The 15117-nt window shown below is 43.7% G+C and overlaps 1 protein-coding gene across 1 annotated transcript in view; it reads right to left on the bottom strand.

Moving 5' to 3' along the window:
• cutlet (chromosome transmission fidelity protein 18 homolog) overlaps window positions 1-15117 on the bottom strand; it is a 138498-nt gene that overhangs the window by 103554 nt on the left and 19827 nt on the right. The window contains 1 exon segment of the mRNA XM_067098543.1: window positions 2710-2914. Within this exon segment, the coding sequence (XP_066954644.1) occupies window positions 2710-2914 (205 nt within the window).

Raw genomic sequence — 15117 nt, 5'->3', positions numbered from 1 at the left:
CAGTACATATATAAATATATATATATATATACCCCCATATTCGTGTTCTCACAATTTGCGGACTCACCAATTCGCAGATTTTCTGTCGAATATATCTATAAATTATTCATAGAAAATTTGGCAATTAGTGGACTTTTTCGTCAGGAAATATTCACTAATTAGTGTATTTTGATGTTATTTTCATAACTAAATACATTTTTTATGATAAAAAATGATTTACTAATTTTCAAATATTATTAAGATTAATAATAATAATAATAATAGGTCTTGTTAAAAAGGATGGCTGTATTATGCAAATTTATCTTATATAGTGTCTTTTCTATCTTCCCTTATGATTCGCTTTTCAGGCTCAAGCGATGTTAGTCAGCAACTGGCGATATTCATGTTGGAAAAGGATAGTGTGCGGACTAACATCGCTGAGCCTGAAAAAAGCGAATCATAAGGAAGATAGAAAGACACTATATAAGATAAATTATATATGCAGCCATCCTTTTTAATAAGACCTGTTTAAAAGAGGTCTACTCCTTCATATAATAATGATGATAATAATAATAATAATAATAATAATAATAATAATAATAATAACAACACTTAAAAAAACTCATAGTAGCATGAGTCTTAAAATGGAGAAGCAAATCCACAGTTAAGTATATGTACATACATTTAAAGATAAATCAGTATATATAGCTTTCGGGAACTTGTTCGGTTCCCCTTTTCAATTTGATGCGTTGATGTAGCGCCCCAACCAAGTAAACTTAAAAGGACTCAAAACAAGTAAAGCTGTTTATAAACTATGGAACCAGTTGTCAAACATAGATCAGGCACTGTTGTCGTTTTCTGATGAAAGTCCCGCCAATCGCCTGGAACGTCTAATTGGTCCTTGCCCAATGCGGTCATTTTGTTGGTCATCAACTGCATGGGCGCCTGCAACATCATTTACTGGAAGTAACCGAGTTACTTGCACAGGAGAAAGAAAGGCAACCACAGCACCACATGTGGCTAACGAGACAACACAATCATGACCTTGTCTCCATGGAGTCTGGTGAAGAGGGGTTGTCCTGAGCAGTCATGTGCGCCTGATCATGAGAACAAGCACACAAACACAGAATGAGAAGGATCAGACTCATCCAAAGGGGCGCCCAAAAGCTCATGCTTTTACAAGGAGGGAACAGTCCTCTCACCGAAGTGGGTACGTGTGGGAGTATCTGCCCTGCCAAAATCACAATGATCATGCACCAATAACTGAGAGTCCCCAGATCTCTGCAAAGGGGAAGTGCTTGCATGAAGCCTACAAAGACTTCTTGCTTGAGGCCTTAGATTTCCCTTTCATCTTCTACCTACACGAATGAAGAGAAGCTAAGGATGAAGAGATGGATGAAGGCAAGCTCATCAATGACAAGGATGAAAACAATGAGCTTCAAAGAATGCCAAGAGCCCTTCTTCCCTTTCTTCTCACAAGGCTTGGTGGTTTTCACCACTGAAGGGAAGGTCAAGGCAGGAACACAAGAAGACTACACAACCTGAGAATCAGCTACTAGGAGCACTACTGCAATGAGATCTCCCTCCTTCACAGCAGCCAGGGAAACCAACACAGTTGCAGACACAGCAGATGTAGCAGCCAGCAGTCACAGCAAAAGCAGACATAACAGGAGAAGTAGATGCCAGAGACAACTCCTCATCTGCCAGGTCATCTAGGAACATTGCAAAAGATGAGCTACCTGGGACACTGAGATTAAGCTAAATCTTCCACAGGTACTCTAGAGACAATGTCTTTTCGGTACCTGAAACACTGAGATCAAATAAGGCTGAGGGCAAGACAGCTGTGATGGTGCACCACCTCCAACTCCTGCTTCCTTCTCCAAAGAAAGGGCATGGCTAGACTTCTGCAAAGCTTGAGTACTACCTCCCCAAACAGAGATAGTACTGCTAGCAGACTGAGGATTAGGAATGGAAGAGGGGTAATAAAAAGAACTAAAAGGATTTGGGGGTGCCCCCAGGGGCATAATCCCCATGATGAAGCCATTGGATGCTTCTTGCCCTTCTTCCTCCTCTTACCAAACCACTCCCACTGTGAAGTCCAGCTAACACATTCCTTACAGGGAGAACCACAAGTACACATCTTCTGAAAAAGGAATAGAACATCTGAGGGTCTGCTATTACAGAGAACACAAAGTGCCCACAAGCACATCCACATCCTATGCAATACCACTGAGCATGTTTTTTCTCCATCCTAGGATAAAAAAAAATAATAAAAAGCCCAAAACAATCCAAAGTAATAAATAAAGAGATTTATCTTGTCCTCATCAACAAGATTCAACAACACTGAGAAAAGAGCAAGAGCAGCACATCTACTCTTCACAGAAATCAGAAAAAAAACTGAATGATGACATAAGGGGAGAAGTGGCCACTTTACCACTCATCCCCATAACCGCCAATTAACCACCTTTTGTTACCTAGTTCAGCATTTATGCCAGCTTGCAGAGAGGAAATACTCCTATAAAAAAGGCAATGGTTTGTATTTCTCTCGGAAAAAATAAGGCTTCATTTAAAAAAGATATTAATATAATCAATGAAATAGAAGCTTTACTTAGCAAACATGTATATGAAGTTTCATATCTAAAAAACACAGCAGAAAACAAAAAGCCAATCTTAAATATGCAGTGTGGTACAGGAATTAATAGCACAAGGTTCATTTAAGAATCTACCCACCTCTTCTTCAGCCTGAGCTTTTAATCGAGCATATGGAACACTCAAAAGGCACAGGGTCTTTTGAGTAGCGGATATGGATAATATTTGCCGATCTAGTTCTTCTTCATCAATTTTATTCAGGTAGAAACGCTCACCTGCCTCTGTAGTGATTGCCTGAAAATCACTCTCTGGTAATCGATGATGGACTTGAGCTATGTGATTAGACCTGTAAAACAATCCTTTTGATTAGTCAGTTTTCAAGCACACTGATATATCAACTTATAAAAGGAATAAGTAATATGTACATGGCATTAGAGCATTAAAATGAAGTACAAACTCACATGGGTATTCTTTCTATACTGAAAAGTGTTTTCCTAGATAATGATCAACTGATTACAAGCTCAACTAACCACTCAAATTCCATAATTGTGGATTTAATGTTTTACATTTTGATACAGATCACTTATACACATATATACATTTCCCGTCCTTCACACAGTGCTTCCCTTAAATGCAGTAACTAACCAATATAATGTATTTCAGCACAATATGTCCAATTTCAAAATACACAAGACAACACAGGATTACAAGGTGCAAGCTCATCTTGTACATGACACAAAGGAATTAGCCACTCAATAGTTGCTGAACTTCAAGAAGTGTATTTCCATTGCTAACAACTGGGATTTTCATTTTTCTTCTGCCATTACCATGGAATCTGCATTGTCTTCTGCCATAAAAGGGTAATCTGCTAAATGTGAGGCTAATTCTGCCCTCTAGCAGCCACAAAGGTATGAAACTAAAGACTTTCAAGAAACAATGAGAAGATAAAAATACTCTCTTGTATCCACAACAAAGCTTTCAAACATATGATACAAGATTAATCCTAAATTAAGAATACTGGATTCAACAACACTAACAATTAAAGGAAAGACTCATTATTCAGTGAATTACAAAGAACCTTAGCATCCAAAAATTCTGAAGGAAAGGGTGTAACTTGAGAAATATTATCACTTTAAAACAACATCAGATGATAGTGGGTTAATGAGGCTTTTCTTAGCAACATTCACTTAAGGGTGTGACATCCGTGTCTACATGAGTTAGGTAGAACAGATTTTTTAGCCTTGGCAGGAAACTTTTTTAGAAGGACGACACTCCGAAATCAACCGGTGGGTAGGAGGACCTTCCATTATGAGCATACTTCTAAAGAAGAAAGGTTATTCTGAATTCAAACCTTGCTCTCCAAACTTGGACTCTGCTATAACTATTGTACCGTGGCCTTCTACAGTCTTGGGTTCGAGTTCCTTGCCTCAGGGTATAATCAAGCATTTATCCTCTTTTTCATTCACTTTCCTGTTTTTTCAAAAAGTGTGTAGGACAGCTTGATGAGAAAGCAAAAGTTGCTTGGTGGATTATCAGGAAAGTGCCTTCATCTTTACCTAATCTATTCCTACTGAGCATTTTATTTCTAAATCCATCATGACTGTCCTCACCAAGTTGTTGTGGTAAACCTGGAAGATTTCATTTGCCTTACGAAGTGTGCCAGCCCCAGTTGACCAGTTGCTTCTGGCACTTTTTTCAATGACACATGGACAAGTTTATTTATACCTTCAATAAAATTTTTGTAAATAATGAGATTACTGCTGTTGTTGATGGCACTGTTGTTTATTGTTCTGTTGATTTTTACAATGTTACTGTTGTTATGAGTCTATTTATTAGTTTTGATATTGATTTTATGTTGTTAATTCTAAATCTTTTGGGAGACATTGAGCTGAAACCTGGGCCTGTTACTCATTACAATACGAAAAACTGCAAAGTACTTTACTCAAATATTCAGGGTTTAAGGTCAGATTTTCTTGATCTCCAGAGTTGTGCCTGTAACTACAATTTGGTGTTTTTATCTAAGTCTCTTGTAAGCAGAAACAAGTCAAAGATTGAGATTTTAATCCTGGGGTTTGACGGCCCTGACTTTATTTAGCGTCGTGACATCCCACATGCGCAAGGTATGGCTGCATACACTAAGTCCAGACGACCTATTTATCATCAGAAATACTTGGAGTATAGTTGCCATGAAGTTATTTGTTTAAAAATTTTCTGTAAGTTCTACAATGTATATGTATTTGATGTTTACCGTTATCCAAGTATGGCTCAGTCACAGGATTCAGAAGCTTCATTCGTTAATTGTGGAGGCTGTAATGCAGAGACAGTCAGTGGCTAAATTCAAATTCCACAGATCAACATGGCTGTTCTGCACTTGAGGTTTGTGTGTCCTCTAATTTTGTCCAGCTAATTAAGGAACACACTCGTATTTCTGGTGATAGATTAGACCTCATATTCACTGATGTTCCAGCTCTTGTCAAGTCCACGGTCTGTGAATATATAGGCACTTCTGATCATTGCGCCATTGAGACGGACATATTTGTCAATCAGTATATTCCTAACGCTGCCACTGGAAAAATGGTTTGGCTAAAATCCAGAGCCAGCTGGGATCGCATTATTGAAGCTTATCAAGCACTTAATATCTCAGTTGCTATATTAGATCCTGATCCCAAGAAGTTAAATGAAATGCTGATGGCTATTCTAATAAGATATGCTCCTAGAAAGGTCATCAAATTTAAGACAAATGACCAGCCATGGTTTGATGATCCATGTAGATGAGCCTACCATGACAAACCGACCAAATTCAACGCATGGAGACGAAATGATTCAAATGAAAATTACACCATTTCTGTTGAGTCTAATCATGCTGCGAATAGAACTTACCATACAGCCGAGAAAAATTACAATAATTCCCTGAAGAGGAAACTTGAAGGAATATTCAGCCTCATCTGTGATGGACCAAATTGGCATCATCTATCTTTGGGTCAGGTTCATCTTCCATTCCACCACTACTAACATGATGGTAGATTGTTTACTGGCCCTTAGGGAAAAGGCTGAACTGCTTCATTGAGCTTTTGAAGCTAAGCAATCAGCTGAGGATGTCCCTCTCCCTGATACTTGTCATCCTGAACCTATTCTTACAATATTTGCATCTCGCTCTAGGGATGTCAAGAAAATTCTGGATAATCTTGATAACTGAGGTGGCAAAGATCCTGATGGTTTCTTCCCTTTGTTTTTTAAGAAAGTTTGTGGCTGCCTCTAAGATACGTAGATTCTATGGGGTGGAGAAGATTCTGACGGTTTCTTCCCTTTATTTTTTAAGAAAGTCTCTTGTGAGTTGTCTCCAAAGATGAGTAGATTCTATAGATTTTCATGTCGACATAATATCTTTGCAGATGAGCGCAAGCTTAGCGTACAGTGGCTGTTCCAAGAGTGGTATATCTGCAGACTGCAGTAAATACAGGCCAATTTCCATTCTTCCTGTACTCTCCAAGTTACTGAGAAACTTATTTTTATGCCACTATATAAGTATGTAGAATCTAAAGGATTGTTAGCTGATAGTCAATATGCATACAGGAAGCAGGTAGGTACCTGTGATTCTCTTTTAGATTTGACATGCCATTTGCAAGGGAACCTTGATAAGGGTTGAGTGCAGAGTAATTCAAATAGATTTTAGTGCTGCTTTCAACTTGGTAAATCACAAGGCACTTATTTATATAAACTTCAGAATCTTGGAGTGGGTGGATATGTTTTAGGATTACTTCAAGATTTCCTTATAGGTAGATGGCAGAGAGTTGCTGTGGATGGGATCTTTAGTGAACCAAGACCTAGTGTGTCTGAAGTTCCACATGGCAATGTTCTTGATCCATTGTTATTTTTAGTGTATACAACTGACATGGTTGTTGGCTTGGAAAACAAGATTGTTCAGTATGCCGATGATGCAACACTTGTGGGTGTAGTGAAGTCTCCACTCATGAGAATTGAAGCTGCCCTCAGCCTTAATTGGGACATGGACCGTATCAGAGAATGTTGCAGTCAGTGGGGTATGAGGCTGAACTTCGTAAAACAAAAGGGATTTTGACAAAGGAAAAATCTATTTCTGAGGAAGGTCGTGTCAACGGTGAAATTTCCATTGCAAAGCACGAATTTCTAGGTATAACCTTGCTAGATATACCAGAGAAAAAGAGCTTTCAGGAAAGCTGGGGTTACTACCCCCAGTCGGCGTCTTCTAGGAAGGCGTCGGTATAAGGAGGGGGTGAGTGAATACCACTACCACGAAACCTACCGAAAGATCTCTCTGCTGTCAAAACCCCGGAACAGCGCCGGTGAGCGTTACAGCTCCACACAAACACCCGCCAGGCGGCGACACCAGCGCCACCTGCCTCATTCCATGCTAGCACTAACCCCAGACTTGGCATGTGCAGAGGGGAGAGTACTGAGTGATTCAGGGAGGTCACGGGTGACGGGACCTTCCTCCAGAAATTTTTTCCTTTGTCAAAATCCCTTTTCTGAGTCCAGTCCGTGTCAGTCGGTGAAATCGTGATAGAGAAATCATGCCAAGGCTGCAAGTACCAGAAAGAAATGGGGGTAATCTGAAGAAAAAGGCAAAAGTTTACCAAAATAATTTAATTAAGCAATCTCTTTCGTGAGCAAGAATACTAAGACTAAGGCATATTAAATCTAAAAAAGGCACATCAAAAAAACTTAATACTATGAGACGTGGGAGGTCCCGACACAGCGGAGAAGAGGCCCAAAAATCTTAAAATTACTTGAGCAAAAGCGAAACATGAAAAAGCGCACAAAATAACTGTAAATATAACCTTAATACTATACACATAAACTTATTCTTAAACATCGTAAGAGAAAAAAATCAATGAGCATTAACATATACATATATCACCAGGATGCATGGGACCCAAATAAAAACTGTCCAGTACATAAGAAAAAACAATCATGGCATATCAGATTACACTTTTTCCAATAATGCAGGTAAAAAACATCAATATGAGGCCAGGCAGTGAGTATAATCAACCAGAGAATAAGCAGAAAAGTAAATGAGGCAGAAATGGCGGAAAAGGAAAGGACAAGGATATGATTAATTAAGGTGGGGAGATGACACTTCCCACAGCTATGGTAAAAATTTCAGGGCTTGACGATTTTAAATAGTGGCGTTTAAACACTGAGGTGATTTCCAACCCGTGTATTTAGAGAGTTCTGAGAAGTCCATATTATGAGTAATTAATGGAAGTAGCAACTGCTCGAATATCATGAACCTTAGAACTGAATCTGGGTTGGCCTGTTTAATGAAATAAAGAATTTGTTGTCGTATAGCATTGTGAAAAGTACCACCTTTCTCCCTGATAAAAGAGACCCGACTTACACTGTGGAGTTCTTAAAAGGTAAGATTTAAGTGTATAAACTGGACATAAGACTGAATGTTGAGGAAGGGCACCACCTTCCAGGAGACCACCTGTCTTGTGGGTCTTAGTTCTTAGCTAAAAATCTAGGGTCAGGGAAGGAGGACACTCTCCAGACGGAGAAGTTCACATAATTATCACCTCTAGTGAGAGCCGACAGCTCTGAGATTCTAGCACCTGAAGCCAAGCTATTAAAAATAAGGTCTTCCTTAACAGATCCTGATAAGAGCAATGAAAGTTATCCATCTCTGATGCTAACTTGAGGGCGTCATTGAGAAACCACAGAACAGACTGTGGGCGTGATACTGGTCTCAGACGAGCGCATGCTCTGGGGATAGATGAAAAATCTGTAGTCGATTTTAAAGCCGAAAGAAATACTTTCTTTAATGCTGATTTGATTGTGGTAATAGTGGCGGAGCAAGGCCTTTCTCAAACAATGATCTAAAGAAGGAAACTCTAAATTAGCTGTCATGATTTTGGCTTCAGATGCTTTTAGGAAGGAGGCTAATTTTGGACTGCTGAGTCATACTGTCTAATAGTAGAATCTCTTTTATCTGATTAAACAGAGTGTTGGCCAGAGTCAATGTTCGCTCCTTTTGGGCTCTAATTTTATAAAGTCCATAAAACTAGGGCATTCTGAATTTTGAGGAAGCTGGCCAGTCTTGGTTTTGTACTGTCTGCGTCAAGAATGGGCAGAGATGGGACTCCGTAATCCCAGTTCAGTTGCCTGGAATAGAAGAGGACCTTTGAATATCCTGAAAACTTTCAGCAGTAAATTTATTGGAGGGAAAAGATAAATCTTCTCCCAATTCCAATCTACTGTCATGCGTCTGGCATCGCCTGAGGGTCCAGGTTGGGGCCACATAACAGAGCTTGGAAGTTGCTCTCCGTTGCGAACAGATCCACTTGGAGGCCGAACCGGCGGCAAATCCATTTGAAGATTCACGTCCAGGGACCACTCCGCCTCCAATCGAGAAGTCCTGGACAGGGAATCCGCCACCACGTTCGCACCCCGCTGGGTGGGTGGCTGACAGGTGTAGCTGTGCTTGTTCGCCAGGGAGAAGATAGCAACCATTGCTTGGTTTACTCGGCCTGATTTGGAGCAGCCTGATGCAATGAACTACCACTGCGCTGTCAATACCAACCTGATATGAATCCCGGTTGGGGGCGATTTTCTTCAAAGTTAGAAAGACCGCCATAGCTTCCAGGGTATTTATATGGAACTGCTGGAAAAACATTGTGGACCACGTTCCTTTGTACTTTTTGTTTTGGTGAATATCCCCCCAGCCGCTTAGGGAAGCGTCTGTGAGAATCGACTAGTGCGGAAAATTGAAGCCGAACTGTGTTGGACAGGCCCTGACCGAAATTCAAGAGGGCCAATCTTGTCTTTAAGATTTGAGGAATGGAGAGACCTTGTCTCTGAGCTTGACATTGGCTCGATCCGCCACACTCTGTTTATGTCTTTAATTTAGCTTAATAGCAGGTCTGTCACTGAGGCAACTGAAGAGATCAGGACCCTTTCTTGGGACCCGACGATGCTGATGGATTTTGAGAATCTCTTGGTGATGCTATCTCTTTCCTCTTGGAAGCGGAAGGACAAGCGTGTGACCCATTAGATCCACTGGAGACCAACCACTGAAACGGGACTCGAGTCAGACGGGACTTCTCTCTGTTCAGTTGAAACCTAGCGACTCAGGAAATTGATGACTATGGGACGTAGCTTTCTGACACTCCCGAACTGTTGGTGCCCAAATTATCAATCGTCTAAATATGCTGCTAGAAGGGATATCCTTGAGACCGGAGTTGTTGTACTACCGTGTCCGCCAGCTTTGTGAATATCCACCAGTTGTTCGGGCCGAAGGGCATGACCCTGAAAGGAGTAGGCTTGATTCTCGAAGTCTGAAACCGAGGAACTGAGAGAAGTTCCACAACGGAACCGACGTGATAATAAGCGCCTGAAAGATCGATAGGAGGTGGTGATCGGCTCCACGCCGAAGTAGAGTCCGTGATTGAGCTGCCGTAAACATGCGAAATTTGTCGCATTTTATGTAGAGATTTAGACGCGACAGATCCAGGATCACTCTTTGCTGATGGTCTTTTGGGAACAGTGAATAACCTGCCTTGAAACTTTAGGTGCCTTACTTTCTTTATTGCCCGTTTGTTGAGCAATTCTGTCACGTAATCCCTTTAGGATTGACGTGGGTGGCTGGTAAAACCTGTTTAGAGGGGTCTTTGATCAGCTCCATCTAGTCCTTTGGACACAATGCTGTGCCCAAGGGCTGAAGGTCCATTGGTCCCTGAACCAAAACAGGCTTAATCGCCTGTGTTCTCTCAGTGGGAGGAGCGGTTTATTCCCCTACCACGCCCAGGTCTTCCCCTTGGGGTGGTGTTGGGCTTCCTCTATGGGGGCTTTGCCTCTTCCTCCCCTTGCAACCTATTAAGGCCGTGAAAGTAACCACGGCCTCGATGGGGGTTGTGCGCCGGTGAGCCACATAGGAGGTGGTGCAGCTAGTTGGACCAGCACATACTGTTGAGGGTGAGCCTTGGAAGTAGAAGGCTGCTCTCAATGTCGAGACCGGGACGGCTTGGACCACGCCTGATGGTAGGCCTCTTATGCCTCTGAAGCGTTTACCTCCTCTCGATTGGGGTCGGCGATTCTGGGGTCTTACGCCTGGGCGAGAAATGCCCCCAGCGGGACTAAGACTCTGGTTGGCCCGTGGCCTCGGCCACCCAACATTGACCTCCTCTCAGAGAAGAGGTTAGGTCCCCAGATCGAGCTTTTCACGAGCTTGTTACTCGTGGCGGATAGTCGCATCGCAAAGATGAACTTCCGACATTCAGTCTGGCCATAATAAACTCAAATAAGTCAGACTGAAGCCTGCTCCAGCGCGACGCCAATACCTGAAAAGAAAAGGTTCGTCCGAGCAGGAAGCGGCAGTAGCCCAGAAAGGCATACACGGAGTTCAAGGATCGGGCTAACTTAACCATCAAACTCCGGCCAAGGCTTCGGCAGCTTGGGGCTGCTCCACCAACCTGCGTGGGCTGAAGGAGTCCAGCTTCCCGATCGTGAAAGTGGAATGGGGCAGCCAGAACTCATTACTTCCTGGGAATACCAGGAAGTAGGGTCTGTCTCCATAGCTGTGGTAACGGAGTTACCATCAACGCCGGGCCGTAGCCAGGCGAGCTTTATCAAGCGAGGGGTGGGAAGTTGTCTCCCAGGGCAAACATGGTGAAGTTGCCCTTGAAAGGAGTCAACCAGATTGTCTGCCTGCCACTCCGTCCAGAGTGCGAAGAGCAGAGGCTTGGTCCCTAGGGGCGAGACAGTCTCCTAGGAACCTTGTCTGACCAACTCAAGCTTCCTCCGTAAGCCTCACGAGAAGCCTGGGTAAAGGGCAGGAGATCGGGGAAGAACTCAGTTCTCCAACCGTCTCGTGCCAAGACCATCATGTTAGCTTGCCATCATGTTGGATGGCCGGTGCAAAACGCCAAGGTTACCGACATCGAACGGGAGGTCGCAGTGTCGGGATAACATACTGTGGTTCAGCTGGAGGTGGTGAGCCATTCCCAGTATGTTATCATGACTGGCCAACTTTATTTTGTTAAATCTCAGACCAAGTCCTCCGTAGCGCTTGGCAGCTGATTAGCAAAGGCCTCGCGTCGGGAGTTGGCGAGGGCTTGATTTGCAGCCACTCTTACCGGCCTTTGCTGGAGAACCAGACTTGCTCGAGGCTACAGGGCCCTGAAGCCTTACCTTGACGGGGGGAAGGCGTGCCTTCTTGGAGGTCGAGGACTTGTGCCCGCTCTTCCATGAAGTCTTCAACTTCAACTTGGGGATACAGACGGAGCTCTATCGCCCAAGGAGAAGACTTACAAAACCTGCAAATGAAGAAATTGATGAAGCAGAGTCAAATAAAGGGGCCGCCCCAACAACCTCACTTACCTCACCACTTACCACCTGGTCCCGCTCGTTCATGGGTTCCAGATTGAGATCCATGGCGCTACGATCCCTCCGAGACCTCAGCGAGGATATCCACTTGGGGTGGCTGGTCTCATCCCGGATCTGCTGGATGATAGGGGTGGCAAGGTCTTCAGGCACTGCGGCGCCACCGTGCGCCGGTGAGCAAGTCCTCAACCTGGCGCCGAGACGTAGGGGCTTCCCCGACGAACGTTCCTACCAAACCCAGCCACCCAGGCTCGGAGGGGATTCCAAGGCAGACTTCTGGAAGCTTCATCCGCCTGTGAGAAAGCCAACAATTAGCTAAGAACGAAACCATTCGGGACTCATAAACAATATACCACATATAATATGAGGCATAAGGCAGGAGTAATGTAAGATGTTACTTACGGACTCATCCTGGACAGTTGTGCAGAGCGAAGCAAACCTCCCAAACCATCAGGGTGCCAGACAAACGTCATCCAGTCGGACCGCACAACCAGCGTGGTCCGCAAACTGCGTGACCGTAAGGTTGTTGGAGGGAGCATGCACCCTCCTCACAGCGTAACAGTCTGTAAGTAGAACAGTACATGAACCTCCCACTCTAACAAGCTAAAGCTGAGCAGGCCGGAAACTCCACTGCAACCGGAATACTCCGCGGAGAAGAACTCCTAATCATAAACTGGGCCAATAAGCTAAATTACATAGAGTGGAAGGTAAAGGTTTTCAGACCCGGAGTACTCGGGGATGAAGGAAAGAGAGACCAGGAACCAACCCTAGGGCTGCCAGTAAAATAACGGGTGGAGCCCTGGTATAGGACCGACTCATATATAACATATATAATGAATTAAGGAAAATATTCCTGTAGATAAACTTATCTAAAACAAAAAAACAAAAATAAAAACAGTAATAAGTGATGATAAGAACTCAAGAGGACGGAAGGATCCGCTCCTCTCCAAATGAACAACCTTCCGCCCTTACTTCCCGCCGGAGAAACAAGACAGGTAAAATGCTCAGATGTTTCTAACATAGGGCTGAAGCAAAATGTAAATCAGATTAGCGAATCTGACGGGAGAAAGTAAACAAACCGCCAACCCCAATACAGCGATGTTAGGGACGATATGGGAGGAGCAATCTCTCAACCAATAGAGAAGTCCTGAACTCGGAGAAAACGCCATCTAGCGTCACCCCGACGAGTAGAGCAAGGCTGGAGAGGAGGAGGGGGAAGGAGGGGAGGAGTAGGGCTACCAGGAAGGAACAGGAGACGGGGAGAAGCCACCCTCCAACTGCACCATACCTCCCAGACGATGAATCTTGGAAGGGTGGAATGCTGGAAGCAACACAACCCGAAGCTCCGACTCTACCTGTGGCTAAGCCTAATATGGTCCTAACCTTAACATAGGCTAGGAAAAAAGGGAGGGCAGAAGGAGGAGGAGCCAACAGGGAGAGAAATTTGTGCTGAGAACCAACCAGGATCGAGAATGGCGTGGCAGGGGGCGACTAGCCTAGAGGAAACACAACCCAAGAACTCGATTCCCCCAAAATGGAGGAAGAGGACTAAGGCTCACTCTGCCGACCGAAAAACGATCCCGAGGAAACCGCAACAAAACTCCCTCAACCTGAACTCCTCACCCAGGGCAAGGGGATGATGCAAACAGCCTACTCCACAAAATAACCATCACTATAAAAACTAAAATGTGCTCAACAGAGAGCGTGGCTCTACCCCGGGAAGCGGTTAGATCTGAGGCTGCCGCCAGCACCCGAGGTAAACAAACAAAAAATAATAATAAAAATAAAACTACAAGAGAGAGCACCATCTTCAAGCAAAATAATTAGCCTAGTGAGACCAAAATAACAGGAACCCAACCTGGAGGGGGAACCTCACGGGCATCACTCTCACCGGGGCCCGTGGAGGCCAATGAAATAATTCTAAGGGGGAGCCACCGCAAGGAACCACCAGGAAGGGGACCAAAGGGGGCAAATTTTTATCTATAACGACGAGGGAGACAACTCCAACTGAAAAGAACAGAAGGAGTCTCCTGGGTCGACATGGCTGGCAGGGGACGCCATGGGAGACATAATAAGATCTCAATATTTATGAAAATACTGAGACCTTAACAGCCAAAATTCAGAACAAAACCCCACAAGAAGATGGTACTTAACTTGAAAATGGTAAAGCTGCTCGACGCCATCTCAGAAAGCAGAAAAATCCAAAATAATGGAGACGAGTACACAAAAGAAACAGAGATTTCACGTGCTAGAAAATGGAATGAGGTAGGTGGCGCTGGTGTCGCTGTCCCATGGTGTTTGTTTGTGGAGCTGTAACGGCTCACCGCGCTGTTCCGGGTTTGACAGGGAGAGATCTTTCGAGTAGGTTTCGGTAGTGGTATTCACTCACCCTCCTTATACCGACGTCTTCCTAGAAGACGCCGACTGGGGGTAACCCCAGCTTTCCTGAAAGCTCTTTTTCTCTGGCATATCTAGCAAGGTTATACCTAGAAATTCGTGCTGTAATGGAATTTCACCGCCGACACGGACTGGACTCAGAAAACACTATTATTAGCAGATCTTGTACAGGTTTCCCACCCCATCCTACCTTCAGGTTGATGGAAATTTGATGAATGAGTCTGAAGCTTTAACTATTCTAGGGGTAACTTTTGACTCACATCTAACCCTTTCTCAGTCTGTTTATGAATGTATGCAGTGTTACCAACATTTTCCTGAGCTGTGCACCATTGCCAACCATCAAAGAGTTGTTTTTTCAAATTTTTTGAAATCCATATATATCATACAGTACATCTTTGAGGCCTTGGTCCCTAGTCTGGGTATGTTGGATAGTGTCAAGTTCCAGATAATGGTGATCCACATAATTGAAGGATTACTGTATATGATTAATCTGAATCACAATTCACCAAATCATCAGGAGCAAGATTGCAGGTGTGTAAGGAAATTACCGCTATGGGTGCTGTGGAGCTGGGTTACACACACACTGAAAGGTGGAAAGGACTCTTCTGTGGAGTGTGGGGAAGACTGAGCTGATACATACATCATAAAGTTATGGGTCTGTACTCAAACAAACTTGTAAAGCCTGCACAACTATGCTGTCAACCATACTACATGCAGGCAGTCCCCGGTTATCGGCGTGGGTTCTGTTCCTGACAGCGTGACAATAACTGAAAATCGCCGATAACCGAAAATCGG

This window comes from Macrobrachium rosenbergii, chromosome 55 (genome assembly GCF_040412425.1).
Source record: "Macrobrachium rosenbergii isolate ZJJX-2024 chromosome 55, ASM4041242v1, whole genome shotgun sequence".
Taxonomy (NCBI): Eukaryota; Metazoa; Arthropoda; class Malacostraca; order Decapoda; family Palaemonidae; genus Macrobrachium; species Macrobrachium rosenbergii.
The sequence above is the reverse complement of the archived record's forward strand: the minus strand, read 5'-3'. Positions and strand labels throughout refer to the sequence as shown.